This window comes from Equus caballus, chromosome 1 (genome assembly GCF_041296265.1).
Source record: "Equus caballus isolate H_3958 breed thoroughbred chromosome 1, TB-T2T, whole genome shotgun sequence".
NCBI lineage: Eukaryota > Metazoa > Chordata > Mammalia > Perissodactyla > Equidae > Equus > Equus caballus.
Genome location: NC_091684.1, coordinates 159,067,152 through 159,092,531, shown reverse-complemented (window position 1 = coordinate 159,092,531; position 25,380 = coordinate 159,067,152). Strand labels below are relative to the sequence as shown.

The 25,380-nt window shown below is 37.9% G+C and overlaps 1 protein-coding gene across 3 annotated transcripts in view; it reads right to left on the bottom strand.

The window, feature by feature from the left end:
• Positions 1-2,437: 2,437 nt before the first annotated feature.
• Positions 2,438-25,380, bottom strand: part of UBR1 (ubiquitin protein ligase E3 component n-recognin 1) — a 166,349-nt gene continuing 143,406 nt past the window's right edge. For 2 of the 3 annotated variants that reach the window (XM_070238345.1, XM_023618975.2), the window contains 8 exons: positions 23,611-23,698; positions 22,144-22,277; positions 20,550-20,658; positions 17,920-17,976; positions 15,392-15,469; positions 7,967-8,137; positions 6,571-6,672; positions 2,438-5,077 (listed from right to left, as the gene is read on the bottom strand). In XM_070238345.1, the coding sequence (XP_070094446.1) occupies positions 4,936-5,077; positions 6,571-6,672; positions 7,967-8,137; positions 15,392-15,469; positions 17,920-17,976; positions 20,550-20,658; positions 22,144-22,277; positions 23,611-23,698 (881 nt within the window). In that variant the 3' untranslated portion in view covers positions 2,438-4,935. The remainder of the gene's footprint in view (positions 5,078-6,570; positions 6,673-7,966; positions 8,138-15,391; positions 15,470-17,919; positions 17,977-20,549; positions 20,659-22,143; positions 22,278-23,610; positions 23,699-25,380) is intronic. The other variant, XR_001379023.3, reaches the window with a different exon arrangement.

Here is a 25,380-nt window from a genome sequence, read left to right as displayed (position 1 = left end):
ACTTCCACTGCAAAGTCCTGTTATAAATATAGTATACAGATGTTCAATAAAAGTAAATATATATTGAAGAGATTTATTATAGGCATTGGTTCACATGGTTACAATGGAGGCCGAAAAGTCCCAAAATCTGCAGTCTGCAACTGGGAGAATGAAGAAAGTTGATGGTATAATTCAGTCTGAGTCCAAAGGCCTGAGAACCAGGAGCTCCAAAGTCTGACAGCAGAAGATGGACATCCCAGCTCAAGAAGTGAGAGGGAAATCATCCTTCCTCCACCTTTTTGTTCCATTCAGTCCCCCAAAGGATTGGATGATGCCCACCCCCATTGGTGAGGATGGACCTCTTTGCTTAGTCTACTGAATCAAATTCTAATCTCTTCCAGAAACACCCTCACAGACATATCCAGAAATTATGTTTTACCAGCTATCTGGGCATCCCTTAGGCCAGTCAAGCTGATACATAAAATTAACCATCACAGTTAAATATTTTTTTAAATAAGATGGGATTTCTGGACCATTAGGGGGAGGTACTTGTTAGATGGGCAGAGAAGCGCCAAGAAAACTTCCTTAGCTTCACAGCTCCAGGGTTCCCTCCTCTGTTGTTAATGTCAAGTACTTAAACAGTACTCTCTTGTACTTACGTCTTTAAATGCTACATTTGCTAATGTATTATTTCATATATCACACATGCACATAGTCTGAACTTTCTTATATCCACAGTATCGCTCCTATTCTCAATCTGGTTTGTTCTTAGCAGTTTTCCACTGGGTGAGGCTCTTTTTTAATGAAGGTAATATTTAATCGTTATTTATAAGAATGCAGAGGACTGAGACTGCCCCACATTGTTTGCTTCTCTCCAGACTGAGCAGTTTTTCACCCACCCTCAGTTTAAAGCATGTGAAGACCTGTTAGCTTTGCTGGTAGTTCTCAGTCCCGATTGTCCAGGTTTCCTATTGAGTGGGCTTCTCCCCATTTGGGGGTTGTTGGCAATTTTTCAGTTCTGCAACTCTTACTCAGAATCCCCTTTCACTTTCCAGCACTTCCACTTCACAAGTCCTGCTGCCATTGGTGTTTTGGGCATATCTGCCCATAACTGGGAGTTAATGGAGATTCCGTGTTATCTGGTTTTGCTGAATTTTGGGTTTTTCTTTTGTTATCCTGGTTAGTGTATATGGTTTTCAGGAAGAGTTTTGGGGAGATTCAGAAACTACACTGTAGACATGATCATACCACCTAACTCTGGATATCTTTTAACTTTATTAGTGGTGCCCTTTGTTGTATAGAAGTTTTGCATTTTAATGCAAATTGCAAACAACTTGCTTGGCCGCATGATTTGTTTATCCTAGAAGCCCAGCTACTTTAGTACAAGCAGGGAGACTACTTAGTGACCGCTCCTTGCCAATTACAAGAACTTTGTATTCTCATCTCCCAGCCCCCAAAATCCTTCTGTCATTGGCTTCAGTGTTAGCCTCCTAGAATATTCTAGAGTCTTAAAACTAAAGCAATGGTTTTTGTTTGTTTGTTTGTTTGTTTTAAACTCAAGTTACCCTTTCCTTAAATGAAAGCTTACACAGAAGGTCAAAATGAGATATCACAACTATCCAAGTTTAGCACTTTTCTCCTCTCTGGTCGACTTTCCTCCCAGAAGCTCTTTGGCACTTAGTCTGAAATCACCAAGGTAAAAAGAAAGCAAGCTCTAAATTCTAAGTGTAGAGTCATGGTTTAGAAACAAATCACACTGATTATCTTAATCTCTCAGGAGATTCTGATTCAGGATCTAGGGTGAAAATCAGAAATTGGTATTTTGTTAACACTCGCTAGGCGATTCTAAGGCATACGCAAGTTTGAGAACCACTGCACTAGATTTATGCTGTCCGTTACAGTAGCTACTACCCACACACAAGAATTTAATTAATAAAATTAAATAAAACTAAAACTTCAGATCCTCAGTTGTATTAGCCACATTTCCACTGTTCACTAGCTGGATGGGGACAGTGACTATCATACTGGAGTGTAAACACAGAACATTTCTATCACTGTAGAGTTCTTCCGGACGCTGTGGCTCTAGATACTGGTCTCCATGATAGGGTGTGCATACCCAAAGGGATGCATAGATTCACTTGGGAGATATTGAAATAGAAGTAATCTATTTTGCAACAGATTTTTTAAATCATTATTTTTGGGCAATGTATTATAATGTACTTAATGCATTAGTACAGTATTGCATGAACACAAAATAATTATATATATATATAATATGCATGCTTAAAAATTATTTACTGATTGAGTGTATGGTCAGAAAGTTTGGAGCCCATTACACTAAATACCTATGTCTTTTAAAGAATTTGTCTGGGCTGACAAAGATAACTTTTAGTTAGAGCTCCTTTCTAGGTACCGATTTTTATACTTCAAATCCAAATCCCCAAAAATGAGAAATCCCTTTCTTTTTAAATGTACACATATAAGATATTTTATTTCAAAAAGCACAAGAACATTATACAAGTTTTAAATTTACATTTTGCAATAAAAGATATCAATATATGCATTATTTGTATAACTTCATCATGGATGGAATTTGAATCAGTGGTATAAACATGTTGCAGTCACTAAATATAGATCATCATCACAGTGAACCAAAATGCATAGTTGTTATGAACTGACAAATGACCACTAAGGGGTGAACTCACAGTCCATACACCAACATAATAAATTAATTATACAGATACATGTTTTTCTTCACTGTATCATTAAAATTCCTGCCAGCCCCTCACCAAACATTAGAAAAACAGTCTCGGAGCCATCCCGTTGAACCAGTTCCTCCACATACTACATTAAAGAAAATAAAGTGACTTTTTGCTTATTTGTAAGTAAACTTCATAAGCATAATTCAACTGTTTGCAATGACGGAGGCAAACAACTAGGATCTTTGATATAATCAGAAAACCCTTGGGCTGGGGACAGTGCTGAGACATACGTTCGCCTACAGCGCAGAGATCTGATCAATCTCAGCAAGTGGAACTCAAGCTGAAGTGGGTTCTTTGGCAGTAAAGGTCTGACTGGTCATCGCAGGACAGTCCCTGGGGCAGCTTGAGAGCTTAACCCCAGGATTTATGAAGTGAATATAAAAAGACTAGAAATAAAAAGTCAGTTTATCTTTGCTACACTGGAGCCAGTCAATTAGGGCAGAAGTCAGTGTCTTCTGTCGCCTGTTCTGGCTCAGACTTTCCAGTCAGACAACCCATCCAACAAAATTATATAAGAAATAAAGGGAAATATTCTAATCATTTAATCATGCTGGCAAATTTCACAAACCGAATACCGAATTTTCTGATCCTCAACCATCAATTGTTAGAAATTGTTCACTGGAGTTGTGTCTATTTCTTGATACCTTCTGAATAATAATTATTCAAGTAGAATATCATGATTGTGATTCTGATGCCTGTTCCTGCCAATCCCTTACTGCAAAATCCACCTTTTCTTTACTTTACATAAAAATACCAAAAAATCTAACCCAAAATGTGCATAATCAATCACTCTGCAAATAAATTTTTATTCACTTGCCTTTGCTGAGCAAAAAGAAGGTAGGAAAATGTTTACACACATATATGGCAGTAGTCACCAAAGGCAAAATAAGGTGGTATTTGAATGCATCTTTCAAACTCCTAACATTACCCCAGAGAAAAGAGAAGCTAAAATGGAAGATTTCAATTTATCTTCTGCCTGCTGTTTTATATCACAAGTTCTTGATATAAAAAGTTAAAGCCAAAAACCAAGAAGTCTATGCACAGATTTGGGAGAGCTCTATTACTAACAAACAGGATGGCTCAACCACAGTGTGTCATAACAGGCACAGACTATTGGTCACATGACTCTTTTGGTTGTTTGTACTAGTCATAAAACCAGGGTTTATGAAAAGGTGCACACAGATAACAAATGAAAGATTTGTCTTTTACAAAGAAGAGAAGGTTCCAGGATTGGCTTAAATCTGATTGTTCTAATTTACAGCTTCCGTGCTCCATTCATTAGGGGGATTTTCTTATCCTCATTCGACAGTTTACATCAGAACCACTTCAAGTTTCTCAAAGTCAAGGAGGATGGTGCCACAATCAACAGATAAGTAAACTCACTTTAGAAATTTGCCTTTGGAAAGGAGAAAGTATAATTTCAAAGTTCAACAAAACTATTAGTGGTCAGAGGTGAGAATTACAGGCCCTTTGTCCCATCAGGGGTGAATAATGAATACATTATCCTAACTCTTCTTGAGGTCTACAGTGGGAAAAATACTTTTCCACACTGCCATAAATTTTGCTTTCGAAATGCCAGCTCTGTCCATATAGAGATTTAGTTTAATTTCTAGCTGAAACAGTAAGTGGCACATTAGGGGTATTTCCTTAAAAGAGAAACAATAAAAGATTCACTTTTTTGAAGACTTTCTCAATCGAAGTATGCTGCATGGTTTCTGCAATTCCTCTTTAGCTGCAAGGAAGACTATCACAGATTATTAGAATCTTGTCAGGGATCCTAAACTTGGAGGGGGCGGGGGTTGGGCACCAAATACAAAATTGTAGAAGTGTTAACCAACATATAAAATGTTCACAACTGCTTGATGTGACTTCATTTACCAGGTGGATGAAATGAAATGAAACAGGACTATGAAGGGAAATGTGTTTACTGGAAATATTAGCAGAATGAGACATGTAGGGTCAAGAAGCACTTCTTCAGTGTTTTGAAACAGAACACAGATTAACCTATGTCCTTTTTGTCCTTTAAGCATATGTTCAATATTTGAAAGCAATACTCCATTAAGGAATATTTTATTGATGTATGTGAATCTGGACACGGAGCAAAAGACCTTCCAACCCTTCCCCGGCCCTCAGAAAGGTCTCCATAATTTTGAATCAGTCTTCATTAGTGATTGTCCCGAGGCAGAGCTGGAGCTCATAGTAACTGCCAGTTGAATCCAAATAACATCTGATTAGTTTCCTGGCTCCTAGCAATCTCTTCTACGATGCAGTGTTGTTGCCACACCAAATGGAGCTTCCGATACCGCTCACGAGATAAGTGAAGGGGGTTGCCCCTCCTTCGGGGGAGGAAAAAACAACATGTAAGTTTGAATCAAATAACTGCTACATCTTTATTGCCTAAATTAGTCTGAACTCTTAAGATATTCTTGGAGCTGGGGGAAATCACCAGGACAGGGTTTTAAAAGGGATGTTTTCCTCTCACCATTGATCACTATGAACTTGATGGGTTACTTAGCTAAGGAAACAGAAATTTACTCCCTGATTATTCAGAAAACAGGTCAAGGATTCTGTGGGCATTATGGAACCCCACTTAAATGGCTAGCAAGGTTTCTAACTTGAAGCAGCTCTATTCTTTTTGGGGTGGTTAGCCTGAGTGGGGCTCTAGTGGCTTTTTGGCCTCATATAGTTTATCCAGCTTTGATTTCCAATCTTTGCACAGTAGACGTTAGGTCTGAGGTGTAACACTAAGCCCTCAAATTATATTCTGCTCCTCAGAATATTTGGTTATAGTTGTCCTTATGAAGCAACAAAGCTGGTGATTAGCAAATATTTAAATAAAATTACTACTTCACATCAATTTTAAGATTGCACAATTTGTAACACTGTTTAACAGCTAATCTAAAATGACTGATGGTTGGCTGTTGCCAATAATGGGGAACTGTGAGATATTCATCATACCTGAGGCATCCAAGTGTCTCAGCTGGTTGGGTATTTTCAAATTGCCTAATTAATTTAAAAATTCTGCTCCTTTGTGCGCCTTTCTGGAACAACTCAGATCTTTATCCTCAGTCATTAACTACTTTCACCACTCTGCTTTTTCCTCCCTTAATCCAAAGACTATCTCTATACAGGTCAAATGCTGTCACAATATAAACAAATCTCTGTGTGATCAAAGGTTCCAAGTCCCATCTAGGAAGCCTATTCATTGCAAGCAATATTTCAAAAGAACAAAATTTCAGTTAAACAAAAAGAGACAGTTTATGGTAAGAGTATCTAATCTTTATCTGTACGTACTTTTAGGACACTGTGGCCTTATTTCCTCTTTCACTTAAGCCATCAGTAATACTCCAATTCTTAACATCAGGGAATGATAGAGAAAAGCTCAGGATTCTAAATATTTTGCCAATGCTTGGAAGCAAAGAAAGGCTGATATAGCTGGCTAATAAAAAGTTTCAACTATTGCAATGGAAACAATGAACATCCATTTTAAATCAAACTCCCTCACTGGACACTACAGATTTCTTTCTTTTGTGTATCAGTGCCAATTAAACCTTCTAAGTAATTCTGAAGAAAGGGTGACTAAAAATAATAGGAGCATTTAAGCATTAGAATGGCTGGTATCTTTAAAAATTTTGGAGAAGTATTACTCCCAAATTTTGGAGAAGCATAAAGTTGTTGAAAATGATATGTTACATTTAAGACGGCATCATATTTAATATTTTTAACTTGCTATTTAAAAATATCTCTCAATATTTAGCATCAGATTTTGTGTCTAAAGAACTGTTACAATCCATGTACAATAATGTGACTAAAATATTTAAAACCTTACTTGAGGCCAGGGTCTGTTTCTCCATATTCATCCAAGTAAGGGGCTGGATATGCACAGCCTCTGGCTTTACCTTCAACCAGGACCACTCTGCATTCTCTGATTCTGAAGGACAAAACAATCAACAGGAAATATTATTAACTGTATGTGTGCAAATGACAGGCACTGCATCAAAGTTAATCTAGAGAAAAGACATGGCGTGTATCCATTAGAAATCAGTATAAAGACAATATAAACATAGACAAACAGACTAAACTGTGTTTTGTCTAAATAAAAGAGAATGAATGTTGCTATTTTGGTGAAGCTATTGGAAAGGATCAATAGATTTAGGGAAATGGAATCAGTAACACTGGCTGAATATATTGAAGAGAGGAAGGAGGCTGTCCTACTTGAGCCACAAATGCCCTGGAGGATGGTGGCTGGGGTTGTTTCTCTTTTGCTTCTTGACCTATGACCTGGAGAGGAGAAAGAGCTTAATAGAAGAACAGACCCACATCCCCTACTCTGATAACCTTGGGCCAGAAAGAAAGTCAGCTAGAGACTTGTCAAATCTTTCCTGGTTACAGCCAGCCTCCAATAGCACGGATTAGAAAGATCCAGTTGGAAGGTACTTGGAACTCTCACAGCAGACAAATGGAGACATAAACTCATGCTTGTGTACATGTGTACAGAGGGTATAAGTACTACAGAGAGAAATTATAAAACAAATATTTGGAACGGGTATGGGTTTACTTGCTGCAGGTTCCCCAGAAGAAGAAAATAAGAAAAAAATAAGTGTTTGGGTTTGGCTTTCACACATTCATTCTCCTTTTTCCAGCAGATGCCTATAAGCAATGATTATATATTAGTGCGTGAGATATTTGGGCTTATGCAAACAGAAACTACATTACACACAGGGAATGAACAGAAAAAGCACATGTATCCATTTTAAATGTTCTCCCTCTCAGGCAACTTGCACTCTGCTGTCACAAACTATTGTTCTACTCTTAGCCTTTTGCTGAGAGACCAGGGAAAACAATGGTTGGCTGATAGAGGAAATGAATTAAATTAAAACATTTAAAGGTCAATCTAAAGTAATAATTTATATGTACTTTTTAAATATAAGTTTTAGGATTCAAAGCTCCTTCATGATCCCTGAGTATGATACAATACCAAAGTAATCAATACAAAGTCTATTATATTTGTTTCAGAGTTTCCACAAACAATGAATATGTGAAGAGAATCCTACTTTCTAAAAATTTATTTATCTTCTCAAATACAATCTCATGGAACTAACAGGTCTGTACTCTAACTTCTGATAGATCATTCTTATCAACGTAATGTCCTGCCATAATGGCCTCCAGATTGGATCCAAACTCCCTAAGTTCATTATGAAGCTTCTGCATCACTCACTACTCACTTTAGGAAAATGCAGACTCCAGCTCCACAGTGAAGTGCATGAAAAATGCAAGCACCAACCTCTTCCCCATTCACGATTTCTTGGCAGCAAATGTTCTGAGAACACAGTATGGCCCCGCAGAAAAGACAGAGGACAGGGTGCTTTCGCTCATCATCTGCAGATCGTGGGCACCTCAAAAGGGAGGAAAATACTCAGTATCATGGAGAAACAAAAACATGATAAATCCAGGTAGCCATGAAACATGCTTTCATCACTGGCCGCTTTGCAGCAAAGAAAGCTCTTAAAACACAAGGAAATATTTAATTAGATGATTCCTCTTTAATATTTCCCCCTAAGAGGACTTAACAAAAAATCTTCTGATTAATCCATAGTAAGAAATTTTTATTAAACATACAGTGTACCGATAAGTCTCATAAAGTTTGGCAATTAAATACGCCTTGAGATTGAGACGCATTTATACAATTCAGTCTTCATCTGACATGATCAATTTACAGTCAGCTGCCTCCTCTGGAGTGGTTTAGTCAAGCTTTGTCCTCACCTTTGGAGGAATAGGACCCTGTAGGTGTATAATTGTTTTTTTTTAAAAATCACAATTTGCAGTAAGGGTTCAAACACATTTCCCCCCATTTCTTTGAAGTATTGAGATCTTCAGGGTTGAAATGAGAGACTGCTATCTTTGAGCTGATGCAGCTTTCCATCTGGGAAACACAGCACGTCTTAGGAAGGAAAAAGTGGCAGAGTTGACTTGCTGGAACCAAGCAGTGCTTTGAGCCTGACCAATTTACACAGTAGCATGATAGAGCCTTGCTATTGTGCCCAAAGGGGGGCATCACTCTCTGAAGTGACAATGGCTATCTCTAAAAAAGGAGCTTCCCATGCTCCTGTCTCTGCTGTATAATGGACATAATAGAAACATCAAGAATTCCTTAATTTGGGCAGTAAAAAATAAACACAACCACAGGAAAAATCCAGCGAGGCCCACAATAGGGTCAGAATAAAGAGCATCAAAAAGGATCTCCAATAGGGTATTAATAGTTTATTCTCTGATCCCCAGTTTCTCAGGCAAGATAAGAAAACCATATAGGAGCAGAGGGACTCTCTACATAGGTATTTCATTTCTGTTTCCTGTAGGTGAGGGGGCAATTTTCACTTTCAGAGGGTTGCTCCAGAACATAATTATAGCTTTTTTTGGATAAAGCCAACATATTCTTTCACTGTTAGCACAGGATGCCTGAGTCTGAGTCACTAGCCATCCATCATGTAGAGGAAAACGGGGGCGATGTCTAAAGTATAGTAACTGAGCGGGCACTCTCTCACATTAGAGATGGCTTAGTCTTAATGGAAACTGGTGGTGACAATAAAACTGGAAGAGATCGTTAAGATTTATTTTCATTTTTACTTGAAACCAGTAAGTAGTAAGATCACCCAAGAGGATCTTCACTGTGATTAACGACTAACACTCTTCTCGGATCTTCCTAAGAGCCTACAGCATGATACCCTTTAATACCTGGAAGATAATCCCAATTCACTGGGCTTCTGTGGTAGCAATGCAGCCCTAAGATTAGGAGAATCACTGAATTTACAGCTGGATACAGTCTTTGCAATCGTTTAGCCAATTTTTTGAGGGCTGAGAGGTAAAGTGACTTGACCACTTCGTTAGCTGGCTGACCTTACTCTGCATGAGACAAGCAGTAAGGGAGCTAACACTGGGTCAATTCTCTCTGGTAACAGAGGCTGGAGTATGGGCTGCCCTGTCCTCGCTGGGCCAGTTAAACCCTCTGGTTTCATGGCTCAAAGCAATGGTTATACCTAAATAAGAGAATTTCCTTAGTCATTGTGCAAGGCAGTGTTGCTCAGATTGGGCCAAAGAAGTGCTCTTCAAGCCCTCAAATGATCCTCAACTGCAATCCCTTTCTCTGATTCCTTCAAATGGCAGCATTTTTTTTTAACACATGACTAAGGACTACTAATAGTCACCTTGTACACCATGGCAGTTAACTGGAATTACTAATTGGTATCCTTAAAACAAAATGTAAGAGTTATTTGTGTTTACTGAGAGCTCTAATTAATTTAAGTTTACTAAGAAGTTTGGCTGCTGCACAATGCATAGTAACTTCACAAATTGCCTAACTACCTTTGGAATTCCTGCAATTTTGGAAAAGGATGTTTTGTTAGCAGCACCTCATCAATGAAGTCTTGAACAGGCTTGGATTTTCAGGCTGCTGAGATTCTTGCCTTTTAATTACAAGGTGCTGCTAGTTCCATGTCATCATTATCCATCTGTTTTGCTACAGGTGGTGGTGTGATGCCTGAGTGTCCAGGATACATAATTGCATCAAAGCAATTAGTACTAAGCAATTAGCCAAACAGTAATTTTGGCTTATTATTTTCAAGACATGATGTATTGTGATTCAAATATGAAATATTCACACACCAACAGCTAAAGTCGATATGAATATAATTTCTCCATTCAGTGACATTTCATTGGTGGTGTGCTGCTCATGAATTTGTTATTAAATAACTTACATCACATTATAGCAAGGTAAGTATAAAAACAAATTATTATTAACTTTATAGGACACTATTTTACCATTTAGAATCATGTGTTTAAGCTCATGTTGTTCTCCTACAAAAGTAACTAATAGGTAATTCATATGTGGTATTAGTAATGAACATAATGTAATTTGTTTATTTTGCTTCTCACCAGTCTTTATCATCTAGTATTACTTTGATTTGAGAGTGATCAGTGAAAGGGAAGAGGAAGATAAAAAAAAGCTTGAGAAACACTGCTTTAGAGTAGTATTTAATCTGATTGAGGTGGGAGAGGACACAGGGACAAAAAAGGCTAAGGGGGTATATGCCTCTCTCCAGTATCCAGACTGGACCCTGAGTCACAATGCAGTTATCTGTTTTACTGTTATAATGCGCTTCCACATAAGATTTTGTTTGGAAAAAAAGGGTTCTTCAGTGTTATTTCAGTGAATGGCTGTGGTCACCACACTGTAAATATGCAAAATGGTGGCTAAAGAAAGATGTAGGAATTATTTCTAAGTGTACTATTTGCTTGTGAAGTTAAAAACAGTGTTATTTCCGTGAGTGGATGTGTTGACCACACTGTTCTACATGTAAAACATTATTTTAAGACACGTGAATAAATGATCATTCTTAGAATGCTAAAAAAAAAAAGGTTCTTGTAGCTTAAAAGAATAAATTTGAGAAGAGATGTCACAGATGATGGTGTAGCAGGGAGCTCCAGGAATTGCTTCCTCCACAGAAACAACTACTGATCTGGCAAAAACTGGAACTCTAGAGTCTAAATGAACATTTGTAGTGTCTAGATGAGTGCTTGACAAAGAAAGAGGCTGGTAAACTTCAGTGAATTTTGGCATTTTGTGTAGTGGCTATCATCCCCTATCCCCTGCCCCACAGCTGGTAGCTATGGAGTGGCTGCCTATAATCCTGGTACGACTTGCTGGTGCTGGGATAGGCAATAGGTTCCTTGTCCTCAAAAAACAGACCTGTGTTTAGTTCTGCCTGGCAGTTCACTGAGGGGCTGGCACAGATACTGGCTACTGCTTCAACCTCCATAGGCTGAAGCAGCTTCCTTGGTGGTGATGGTGGAAGGGATTTAAAGAGAGAAAATATTCTTTATATTTTTTTCTTCTCTTATTGGATCCAGGCATTTAAGGAAATCTCTGTCAGTTCACTGGCTGACCACAGAGATAATGGAACAGAGACTTTGGTGAACACACAATAAGGAATATAGTCTTTGTAAAAAAAAGTTTGGTAAAGTCATTAAGCAGACAACTGCAGCCTTTATCAAGTGACAATGGCAGTTCCTTGGGATAGAGGAGAATCTGATTGTCAGAGTCACTACATTACAATATTCAATGTACAGGTCTCAACAAAACTTATAAAGCTTACAAAGAAAGAGAAAAGTATGGCTCATTCTCAGGAAAAAAAGAAACTGACAGAAATCATTGCTGCGGAAGCCCAGATGTGAGACTTAATAAACAATGACTTTAACTTTCTTAAATATGCTCAAAGAGCTGAAGGAAATCATTGACAAAGAACTAAAGGAAATTTAAAAAGTATGAAAGATCAGGGAATATCAGTAAAGAGAAATTATAAAAAGGAAACATAAAAATGTACAACAGCTGAAATAAAAACTTACTAGAAGGCTTCAACAGCATATTTGAGCAGGCAGGAGAATCAGCGCACTTTAAGGCAGGGCAACTGAAATTACTGTATCAGAGCATAAAGAAATGAGAAGGAAGAAAAAGGAACAGAGCCTAAGGGATTTATGGGACCCCATCAAGTGTACCAACATATACATATATTCTGGGAGTTCTAGAGGGAGAAGAAAGAGAGTAAAAAATTTTTTAAAGAAATAATGGCCAAAAACTCCCCAAATTTGTTTCAAGACATGAACCTACACATACAAAAATCAAACTCAACTATAAATTCGAAAAGATCTACACTAAGACACATTATAATCACATTATAACCAAACTGTTGAAAGTCAGAGACAAAGAGAGAAGCTTCAAAGCAGCCAGAGAGACGTAACTCTTCACATACAAGGGATCCTCAAAAAAATTAACAGCTGACTGCTCATCAGGAACCATGGAGGCTAGAAGGCAGTGGAATGATATATTTAATGTGATCAAAGAAAAAAGCTGTCAACTAAGAATTCTATATCTGGCAAAACTATCCTTCAAAAATAAAGAAGAATTAAGACATTCTCAGATAAAAAAATGCTGAGGAAGTTTATTGCTAGTAGGCCTGTCCTACAAGAAATGCTAAAGAGAATCCTTGAAGCTGAAATAAAGAACAAACATGGTAACTCAAAGCTATACAGAAAAATACAGGTAACTGGTAAAGGTAACAACATATGTAAGTATAAAAGCTAGTACTATTGTAATTTTTGATACATAACTCCTCTTTTTGTTTCCTTTATGATTTAAAAGACAAATGTATAAAACAATAATTATAAATCTATGTTAACAGGTACACTGCATAAAAATGTAATCTGTGATTTCACCAACATAAAGAGAGGAGACAGAACTGGAAAGAAATAGTTGATGTATGCTGTTGAAACTAAGTTGGTATCAATTCAAATTAAATTTAGGATGTTAACTGTAATCCCTATGGATACCCAGCAAAGCTGCAGGATATAAGATTAACACACAAAAATCAGTTGTGTTTCAATACACCAGCAATGAACAATCCAAAAAGAAAATTAAGAAAGTAATATCATGGGGCCGGCCCTGTAGCATAGTGGTTAAGTTTGGTGCACTCCGCTTTGGCAGCCTGGTTTCAGATCCTGGACAAGGACCTACACCATTAGTCAGCGGCCATGCTGGGGCAGTGACCCACATACAAAATAGAGGAAGACTGGCACAGATGTTAGCTTGGGGCTAATCTTCCTCAAGCAAAAAAAGAAGAAGGTGGGCAACAGATGTTAGCTCAGGATGACTCTTCCTAACCAAAAAAAAAACAAGAAAAGAAGAAAAACAAAGAAAATTTTATTTACAATAGTATCTAAAAGAATAAAATACCTAGGAATAAATTTAACCAAGGAGGAAAAGACTGGCACACTAAACACTACAAAATGTTGCTGAAAGAAATTAAAGAAGGCCCAAATTAAAGAAGGCCCAAATAAGGGAAGGCATTCATGTTCATGGACTGAAAGACTTAATATTGTTAAGATGGCAATATTCCCAAAAGCAATCTATAAACTAATGCAATCTCTATTAAAATTCCAATTGCCTTTTTTGCAGAAATGGGAAAGCCAATCTTCAAATTCATATGTAACTGTAAGGGGCCCCAAACAGTCAAAACAACACTGAAAATGAAAAAAAAATTTGGAAGGCTCACATATTACAATTTCAAAACTTACTATTAAGCTACAGTAATTAAAAAGTGTGGTATTAGCATATGGATAGACTTATAGACCAATGGAACAGAATTGAGAGTCCAGAAATAAACCCAAACATCTATGACCAACTGATTTTCAACATGGGTGCCAAGACTATTCAATGTGGAAAAGAACTGCCTCTTGAAAAATAGTGCTGGGACAACTGGAAACCACATGAAAAGAAGAATGAAGTAGGACCTCCCACCTTATTCCAAAAATTAGCTCAAAACAGATACAGAGCCTAAATATGAGAGCTAAAACTATAACGTTATTAGAAGAAAACACAGGGGTAAATCTTCACGACTTCAGATTTTGGCAATGGATTTTTAGTTTTGACACCGAAAGCACAAGCAACAACAGAAAATAGATAAAATTGACTTTTATACATCAAAGGACATTATGAAGAATATGAAAACACAACCTATAGAGTGGGAGAAAATATTTGCAAATTAAAAATCTGATAAGGGTTTAATATCCAGAATATATAAACAACTCTCATAACTCAATGACAAAAAAGACAGTCCAATTACAAAATGGGCAAAGGACTTGAACAGACATTTCTCCAAAGAACACAGACAAATGTCTAACAAGTGCATGAAAAGATGTTGAACATCATTAGTCATTAAGGAAATGTATATGAAACCAAAATGAGCTAACACTACGCCCACGAGGATGGCTTTAATTAAAAACACAGAAAATAACAAGTGTTGGTGAGGATATGGAGAAATAGGAGCCCTAGTACACTGCTGGTAGGAATGTAAAATGGTGCAGCCATTGTGGAAAACAGTTTAGTGGTTCCTCAAAAAGTTAAACATAGAATTACCATAATGATCCAGGAATTCCACTCCTAGGTATATATATATTATACCCAAGAGAAAAGGAAATACATATCTACACAGAAACTTGTATATGAATGTTTACAGCAGCAATATTCATAACAGTTAAAGGGGGAAACAACCTAACTGCCTATCAATGGATGAATGGATAAACAAACTCTGGTATATACTTACAATGGAATATTATTTAGCCAAGAAAGGAAGGAGGTACTGATATACGCTACAACTTGGACGAACCTTGAAAACATTATGCTAAGTGACAGAAGCCAGACACAAAAGGTCATATATTGTATGATTCCTTTTACATGCTATATCTAGAATAGGCAAATCCATGGGGATAGAAAGAAAGCAGATTACTGGTTACCAGGAGATCAGCAAAGAGGGGAATAGGGAGTGATTATTCAGTGGGTACAAGATATTTCTCTGGGGTGATGAAAAAGTTTTGAAACTAGAGAGAAGTGGTGGTTGCATAACACCATGAATACAGTAAACGCCACTGAATTGTACACTTCATCATGATTAATCGTATGTTATGTGGTTTTCACTTCTAAAGAAAAAAAAAGATTGGCAATCACTGTTATAGAGATGTTCAGTGGTCACTTTAAGCAGTTTTAATGGTGGTGTATACCAATTGCAAGCTCAAAAAAATTTAAAATATATATTTCTTCTTACCTGAAATGAGAAGCTTGATTTAGGAGGCAGCTATAATCATCAGGAAGCTCTATTAAACTATTTCTTTTTCTAGGGTACCTGGAAATGTAATGTAAAAAGCAATTTTATGAGTAAATAAGCCCAGATAAAAAAGTGACCAAGTAATAGAAGGAAGACTGTCTTAAAAATAACAAAAGGATCCACGCTTGCAATCCATAGTAATTCCCACTGTTGACTAGATTAAATCCAAACTTAGCCTAGAATTCCCAATCTTTCATCAGTTGGCTTCTTTTCCAGACTCAACTCCCACTACTTCCTAATAGCTAGATTTCTATACTGTCCAGGAAAATAATATAAAGAAGTGGTTAAGAATAGAGGCCTTTGAAATCAGACAGACCTGGTTACAAATTCTAACACCTGACAAATCACTGAACTTAAATCTGTATTTCCTCGTCTGTAAACTGAGGATGAATATTATACTTTCTTAATCATAAGACACACCACCAATTTAACAGTACATTTTTTTTTTTTAAAGATTTTATTTTTTTCCTTTTTCTTCCCAAAGCCCCCCGGTACATAATTGTATATTCTTCGTTGTGGGTCCTTCTAGTTGTGGCATGTGGGACGCTGCCTCAGCGTGGCCTGATGAGCAGTGCCATGTCCGCGCCCAGGATTTGAACCAACGAAACACTGGGCCGCCTGCAGCGGAGCGCATGAACTCAACCACTCGGCCACGGGGCCAGCCCCTTTATCAGTACATTTTTGAGGGTGGGGTGAAGAGAAACATAAAAGACTCATGCTGATTTAAGAAATGTTAAATATGAATAATACTATCAAGGAATCTCACAGAGCTGTTGAGGACTCAATAAGATAATGAAGTGAAACATAATACACTTAGTACTTGATATATGTTTGCAAATGTTATTATTCGTTCTTACCATACTAGACAAATTAAAAGCCTTGCATGCATGCCTTCGGGAAGGCCATCTGAATAACATGGGATTCTCTCCTCAGACCCCAATCAATTTAAATTCTACAATTCATTCTATGTTCAGCTAAAAATTATTTCCTCTAAGACTAACCTTGCATCACTAAGAATCTCTTACTCTTTAAATTTCTGTAGCATTCAAGTATATTCCATATATTATTATACTTTTCTTATGTCTTGAGTTTATGTACATAATTAGATTACAAACTACTCATGACCAAAAGCTGTATGTGTTCTGTCTTTTAACTCTCCCAGAATATTTTAGTACCATGCAGGGGAAACAGGTAGATGTCTAAACGGCATTATATGAGATTAACAGTCCTAAATATACTCATCTTTTAAACTTTTCTCTCTAAGATCTTTCTTTTCTTGGTGATGGGAATACTACTGGACCTGAGCACAGGAGCCAGATCTATAATCTCTAAATCACTGAAGTTAGGTTAAGGGGTAGGCAGCACATGGACATTTACAGTGAAGGTGAAAGGAGTTCAAGGGGTGAGAAAAGAAGGTGTCAAATGTATACCATCTCATAATGTTTGCTTAGCCACAGAAAAACAGTACTGGTGTTAATATTTAAGGCTGGGGGCCAATTCCTCTGCTTGTTTATAGATGCAATTTAATTTGAATAAAAATTAGACATTGTACATAAAACAAACCAGGCCCTGGAGGAGACACACAGAAGATAAGCATGCAGTTCTGGCCCTCGCTGAGTTTGCTGTTTAGTGATTTACGGCTCTGGCAGGTATACATGCACACACACGTGAACACACACATATGAGAGGATATATTACAACAGGCTTCAGGGAGGAGGGCGCATTTGAATTGGTCCTTGAGGAAGAGTGGATTCTGATTGGCCATTAACTTTAGGGAGACAGGAGAGCTGAAGAAAAGATTTGTTGGGTAGTCTCTAAGCATAAGAATAGGAAGGGAAGAGGAGGAGGGACTCGTTCTAGTCATATCTTATTTTATTCTCAAAAGGAAAAAGAGCGGTTTATATGAATACTGTTGCTACCCTCTGATTTTAACATAGCAGCAGCTCCAAGATGCCATTTCCTCCTTTGCCTTTTAATAGACAAGCACTAGCTTAATGAAGAGGAGCTGGTGGTATTAAACAATTTAAGAGGGAGAGGATAGCCACTCTGAGAAAACAATCAATAGAAGGAAGAGGGGCTGGCCCCATGGCCGAGTGGTTAAGTTCGCAGGCTTCGCTTCACCAGCCTAGGGTTTCACGGGTTCAAATGCTGGGTGCGGACATGGCACTGCTCGTCAAGCCATGCTGAGGTGGCATCCCATATGCCACAACTAGAAGGACCCGCAACTAAAAATATATAACTATGTACCTGGGGGGCTTTAGGAGAAAAAAGAAAAATAAAATCTTTAAAAAAAAAAAGAAATAGTAGGAAGAATCTAACTTCTGGCAAAGACCTAAAGAAATGTAGGAAACAAGGTACTGTACTGAGTGAGAATGAAGAAGACAGACTAGAAAGCATGCTCAACAAACCAACTTCTTTTGGAAACACAACTTGTAGATGGAGGAAAAGCACTGAGAGGTGAAACCAACCTGACGATAGTGCTTTTTTGCTTCAAACAGTTTAGTAAGGCAGGATCTGCACACCACCTGCATGGGGAGCCAAGAAAACAAGCAAATGGGTCATCACACTTTCAGCACAATAGTCGTCAGCAAGTCATTCTCTCCAAATCTTTCTGTCCCTTCTTTCCAGGTTTCCTCTGCTAGACTTCTTTTATCTTACATCTTAGCCCTCTTTCTTCTCTTTTTCTTTTCTCCTCTTCTTTTTTGTGTCTTCCTATTTATTTTTCCTCCTGTCTTTTATTAATTTCTTTTTTAAAGGGTTTATCAATCAAGTTCTTACTAGAAAAATGGAATCCATTCTGAGTATTTCAACAAGAGGGAATTTAATACTAGGAATTGGTAAGAAAGGTGATGAAAGGGCTGAGAAGCCAACTAGGAGACAAAAAGGCAAAGCTACCCAAAGATTAGCCAATACCAGGAAGCTACCAGCCCTCCCAGGCTGGAGGAACCAAAGGAAATAGTGGTATTACTAGAGCCCAGGGGCCAGGGTCACTGGTGGATACTGGAACCAGAGTAGACTTGTTTGGTGGAAACTGGAGCCAGAAAAGAGCTACAGCCACTGCCTGCGATGCTCCACAAGGCAGAGAGGTGGCCTAAACACTCAGGCCTCTCTCTTCCTCCTGGTCTCCAATATCCTGCCAGCATCTCTCACAGGCCAAATGCAGGCGGAAGTCAAACGACAAGGGAGACTGGGAAATATGGCCTGCAGGGGTCAGGCCCTTGCATTACAGAGCAGAGGATAAGGAAAGGCTTTGAGGCAAGCAGTGCCAGAAATGGTACAAAGGGCCAGGACTTTCTGTTTCAAAGTTTGAGTTTTTAACATGACACTAGAACAGCAAGTTCAGAACATATCAACTCCAAGGATATAAAAGTAAAATTAGTATAACCTACTGTTATTGTACTCAACACAATGTGTGATGCTGATTTTTAAATTTTTTAATCCATTTTGATTCATTTTTATCAAACTGGAGATTAGAATACCTTGTGAGAAATGAGGCAACACAGAAAAGAACCTAACAGAAGAGACGACAGCACAGAGAAAGGTGGCAGGAGACAAGCAAACATTCAAACACATCCTGACTTGGTCATGGAAGAAAAGAGACGTTGATTTAAAGACAAAGGCAGAAAATTAAAAAGACTAAAGGGAATCATGGGTGTGATATTGGGATTTATAATAAGAAATATACATTTGGTCTTTGATCTACTTCCTGGCACAGAGCTCCTAAACCGCTGGAATTTCCTAAGTGATGAGAGTGCAAAGGTATCTTTTGTTATGTTAATGAGGCAACTTTTGGAAAGCACCTGAGGGTGGGGGCTGGCTGCCAGGAGAACCAACCAAGAGACTAGAGGGTTGGACCTTTCAGGCCCCACCCACCCACCCTCCAGGGAGGGGATAGGGGCTGGAGGTCGAACCAATCACCAATGGCCAATGATTTAATCAATCGTGCCTCTGTAATGAAGCCTCTATAAAAATCCAAAAGGATGGGATCTGGAGAGCTTCCAGGTAGGTGAACACATCGTGATTCAGGGAAAGTGGTGAGTTCAGAGAGTATAGAAGCTTTGCTTCCTTTCCCTACACCTGTCCTATGCATGTCTTCTGTCTGGCTGTTTCTGAGCTACATCTTTTTATAATAAACCAGTGATCTAGTAAGCAAAATGTTTTTTTGAGTTCTATGAGGCATTGTAGCAAATTAATCAAACCCAAGGAGGGGGTCATTAGTGACAACGTGGACTTTTGATTCGTGTCTGTCTGAAGTGTGTTTGTGGGTGTCAGTTTTGTAGGACTGAGCCCTTAACCTGTGGGATCTGACACTATCTCCAGGTAGATAATGTCAGAATTGAGTTGAATTGTAGGATGCCCAGCTGGTATCAGAGAACTGCTTGTTGGATATGTGAGGAAAACAGCTCCCCCACACACATTGGAATTGGGTGTCTGAATCTTTAATGGGGGAAATAAAATAAGAGTAACACAGTGAAAATTATTATTAAAATGACAGTATATGTCAACTACATCTCAAAAGAAAGAAAAAAGAAAATGGTGGAGGCAAAGACAGGGTAAGGAGACTAAAGGTTAGGAGGATAGAAAGTGATCAGGAAAGACAGTAGGTAATGGGGTAGAAAGTTTTTCTGAAAGACACACATCTCCCTGGGAAATGTAACTAATGCATTTTCACTTATCAAATGGCTCTTTTTCCTCCTGAGTCACAGTCCTGAGATGTGTGCTACCACTAGAGAGATGCTATTGTTTTAGATATAGCCCCAATTTGGGTTCTTCTGATACTTATTTGTGACTTTATGCTACTGACAACAGTACTACTGCATTCCTCCCTCACCCCACACTGATTTGAAACTAGGATGAGATAGCAGCTTTGGGAAAAATAAGTACAATGAATGGTAGTCATGGTGGAACAAGTAGAAATTCCAGCTGCCCATGGCCACTGGTCTTGTCCCCAACTCCTTAACTGTGTGAATTAGGAATCTCCTGTATTTTTGTTACCCCTTTCAATCAATATATCAATCTAAAAGCTTAGCGAAGAATCTTAATTTAAAATATCCAAACTATATAATAAGCTAACAATGATATTTTGTCCCCATAGTACCTCTGGAGGAGGGGCCTTACAGTATCCCAATATTCCCGGAAAAGCAGGAACAAATTTGTGGGTAAAGATAGATAGCTGCAGAGTGCACTGTACTCTCCTTCTGCAGCATCTGCAAGAGAATAAAAACACACTTGATAAGCACATTGTTCTTACCTGGTCAACCTGTTAGTAGAGTTTCTTCACTGTTTATGCTCATTTCTATACTCTATATATAGTAAGAGAATACATTTTGTACTCTATAAAACTGTGGGTGACAAATAAGCCACAGTGATCCTTTTAAAACATAAATCTGATTGAGCCATTCTCCTGATCAGATTTCTCCAGTCAAACCACCACACGATATAAAACACAAAGTCCTTATCATGGCATAAAGGCCCTACATGATCTGCCCCTGGCTGCCTCTTCGACCTCATCTCCTATCACCCTCCCCGTTCATTATGCTTCAGCCACACTCATCTCTTTACTATTCTTTGACTATGTCAACCAAAGCCTTGGCATTTATTGTTCCTTCTGCTTAGGAATACTCTTCCATCAACTCTCTACCCAGTTCAAACCCATCTCTTTTTTCAATGTCTCTTTGCTCAACGTCTCCTCACAGAGAAGCCTTCCATAACTCTCTTATCTAGAAGTACTACCCACTCTGGCCCCAGCATTCTCTATGCCCATGACCTGCTTTATTTTTCTTTGTAGCACTTATCATTTGACATTATATTATATAAATTTATCTGTTTGTTTATATTTGGTCTCTTCTCAATAAAAAGAAAGGACTTTATCTTATTCATTGCCATATTACAGCACGGTCTAGATAAATTAACACATGATTTTTTCTAATGAAACAGCAGATCTGTACTGGTAACTACTTGGGAAGTAGTATCCTACTTATGTAGAATCAGAACAAACCTAGATCCAATAAACCCTGCTGAACTGAAGTCAAGATAAAGAAGCTGACAGCCAGTAAAGCTGATCTGGTCAGTTAATCTCAAAGGACAAAAGGAAAACTTTCTGAGCAATTTTGGTGACTCTTCCAGATCATACAAACGTTCTAATTTTTACCCATACAAAACCAGAAAGAAGCCTTCTCTACTTTGAGCTAGATTTAAGCCATGGAAAGGAGAAAGAAAACGACTCTGTTCCTCAAATATACATGGCCTTGATTTGTTACACTTGGCCTTTCCCAGCAGCATTCTTTATAACAGACATAGTCATAGATTCAAAATTTAAATAACAGAGTATACAAAAAAGTTTTCCTCCCACCTAGCCAAACAGTTCTCTTCCCTAACAGTAACCAATGTGTCTAATTTCTTGTATATCCTATTAGTTATATTCTGCGTGCAGGCATTTTATAAGCTCAAGCACATCAACTATACATAGATAGAAGACATGAGTAGGTTTTGCAGATTATGAGGCTAATCTGGTTTTTGGCCTCACCTTTAAGCTACGCTAGGGCAGGGGCACACACGTTCAGAGTGAACACTGATGAAAGAGGTGGGGAATGGAGAAATGGTTTTGCCTGCTCTCACTTTGCATTCTTGAGGTTGAAGACAAGGAAGAAAAGTCTCTTATTTACCACTCTGTGATCTTTTTTCCTACTTACTGGTAAGCAGTTCTTCAGGTGGAGTTACTCCAAGTAAATAGTGGAAAAACAATGCAGCACAGCGAAGGTAAGGGGTGATGCCGTTCTTCAACGAGACCCACAGATACCAGCCAGGAATCCCACTCCCAACGCAGCTAAGCGGCCCCGGAACAGAACAGAATATTGACCAGATCAAAACTCTAGACTTTAAACACATCCCCTTTCTAAAACATATCTAAGCATTTAAAACAAAATATTCAACTAACTATAGCTTTACTCTTTAAACCTAATAGTTTCCTAAAGAAAACCACAAATTTTGCATCTTTTACCAGGTAGATTTTTAAGGCAAAGAACTACCTTCTTCTTTTTCCTAACTCATGTAATGAAATGTGAAGCAGATATATTTATCAATAACTAACCAAAGCAGCTATGTTAGCTAAAAAAAATTAATACTTTCCTGATATCTGTATTAAAATTGGTGATTTGTAGGGCAGTGAAACTACATGATACTGTAATGGTACAACACAAAGAGTGAACCCTGATGTAAACTATGGACTTTAGTTAATAACAATGTATGAACATTGGTTTATTGCCTTTAACAAATGTATGACGTTTTGTTAATAACAGGAGAAACTGGTGAAGGGAGGGAATAAATGGGAACGCTTTGTACTTCCTGTTCAATTTTTTGTAAATTAAAACAGCTCTTAAAAATAAAAGTCTACTGAGCCAGCCCTGATGGCCTAGTGGTTAAAGTTCAGCACACTCTGCTTTGGCAGCCCGGGTTCCGTTCCTGGGCACAGAACGACACCCCTTGGCTGTCAGTAGCCATGCTGTGGCGGTGGCTCACAGAGAAGAACCAGAAGGACTTACAACTAAGATAGACAACTATGTACCTGGGCTTTGGGGAGAGAAAAAAAGAGAGAGAAGAAGATTGGCAACAGATGTTAGCTCAGGGAGAATCTTTCCCAGTGGAAAAAAAAAAGGTCTATGAATATAAAAATAAATACACACACACACATATATTCAGTACCTAAACTAAAAAAGAAAATTGACGAAGATGAAAACAAAGAGGGAGATTGGCAGCAGGTGAAGCTCAGCACAAGTTTTAACCTCTGCCTTGCTAATATATTTCCTCTGTTACTCATAACAGCCTTAAAAAAACTCTAATCAGTTAAGTGCATCAACTGTATGAACTACTTTAAAAGGACAACATGTTTTCTACATTTATTTAAATTCTAAATGCTGCCAATTGTTAAAATTCTATAATTTTTTACCTAGGTTCCCAGAATAATTTATAAGAGTAGAGATGTGTCAAAACTTGTTTCGATCTCAGAGACAAATAGATGGGTAGCTGTTATTCCAAAAGTCTTTAATTTTTAAAAACTGGAATTAAAATGTTTCAAAAATTATACTGCCAAACAACTGAACAATGACATGGAATTATTGAAACAATACTGAAATAGACTGGACTAACAGACTGCTACTCACCCACTTGTATACTGAGAAATTTCTGCCAAGAAAGAAGATGCAGAACGAGCCTCTTCACTCTCTTCTTGCACCTGAACAAGGGGAAGGTCTGAAAAAGAAATTCTGAAGAATAAATCTGTGAGTTTGCTGTTTGATTTATAAATTACCCCTCAATTTCCTGGTTCAAGGATAATAAACAATGTCAACTCAACTGAGGTTCTTTCCTTTGTTCTTAATTTAAATAGTTGATTCTGAATATTAAAACTGTTAGATAAACTTCATCAGTATGGTAGCTGGGGAAACAATCAGGGCAGAATCACAACCTTGCTAAAGGTGGATGTTTAATAAATATTTACCTCATTATAATATGATCAGGTAAACAAATTAAGGGTGATCTACCTGCTCTGAGTTCCTGGGGGTCTTAGCCAGCTGGTAGAAATTCAATCCCTAGAAAAGGAAGTAGGCTGCTCTCCTGCCTTTATGCCCAAAGAAACACACAAAAAGAACTTCGTGAGATCATTCTCCTTCTTTAATGTGTCCTTAAGGAGGACCATCCTAAACCTTTCTGGCAACTGCAAACTCTCCCACTTAGGTTAAAAGGCTGAGTAAGCCACTTAAGTTCTCTGAACTTCAGTTTTATTGTATTAAAACAGGCATAAAGATGCCTACCTTGCAGTTTGTGAAGGATGGTCACAGCACATTTGAATAGTGCTCTCTTGTTTTAATTTTGTTCATACATAAATTCATCTGAAAGGCTACAATTAAAATTACCCTGAGTCTCTTACCTTGGATGAATACTGTTGTTTTCTTTTTACAATTAAGATCTCTTTGGGAAATATACACTTTTTTTTAAAAGAGGAAAATATATCATGAGTTCATACTGATGTTTCCAATTTAAATCTAAGAGTTCAATATTTCTATATGATTTTTTTTTTTTGGAGGTAAACTTTACAGGCAATGAAATGCACAAATGTTAAATGCACCATTTGATGAGTCTTGACAAATACACAGACCTGTGTAACAGGATTTTTTTTTTTAAATTAACGCTTTACTTTTTAAAGTAGTTTTAAGTTCACAGCAAAACTGAGTGGAAAGCACAGAGCTACCATACACCTGCTGTTCTCATACACCTACAACCTCCCTCACTATCGGCATCTGTGCCAGGGTGGTTCATTTGCTACAACTGATGAACCTACACAGACACATCACTATCACCCAAAGGCCATGGTTTACATTAGGGTTCATTGATGGTGCTGTATATTCTAGGGTTTTGACAAATGACTATTGATATGCATCCACTATTACACTATCATACAAAGTAATTTCACTGCCCTGAAAATCCTCTGTGCTCTGCCTATTCTCCCTCTCTCCCCTAACCCGTGGCAACCACTGATACTTTCTCTGTCTCCACAGTTTTGTCTTTTCTAGAATGTAATATAATTGGAATCATACAGTATGTAGCCTTTTCAGATCTGCTTCTTTCATTTAGTAACACACATTTAAGGTTCTTCCATGTCTTTTCACTGCTTGATGGCTCTTTTTAGCACTGAAGAATATTTCATTGTTTGGATGTACCACAGTTTACTTATCCATTCACTTACTGAAGAACAGTGGGTTGCTTCCAAGTTTTGGCAATTATGAATAAAGCTGCTATAAACATCTGTGTGCAGATTTTATGTGGACACAAGTTTTCAGTTCATTTGGGTAGATACCGAGGAACACGAACGCTGGATTGTATGGTAGGAGTATGTCTAGTTTTCTAAGAAATTGCCAAACTATTTCAAAGTGGCA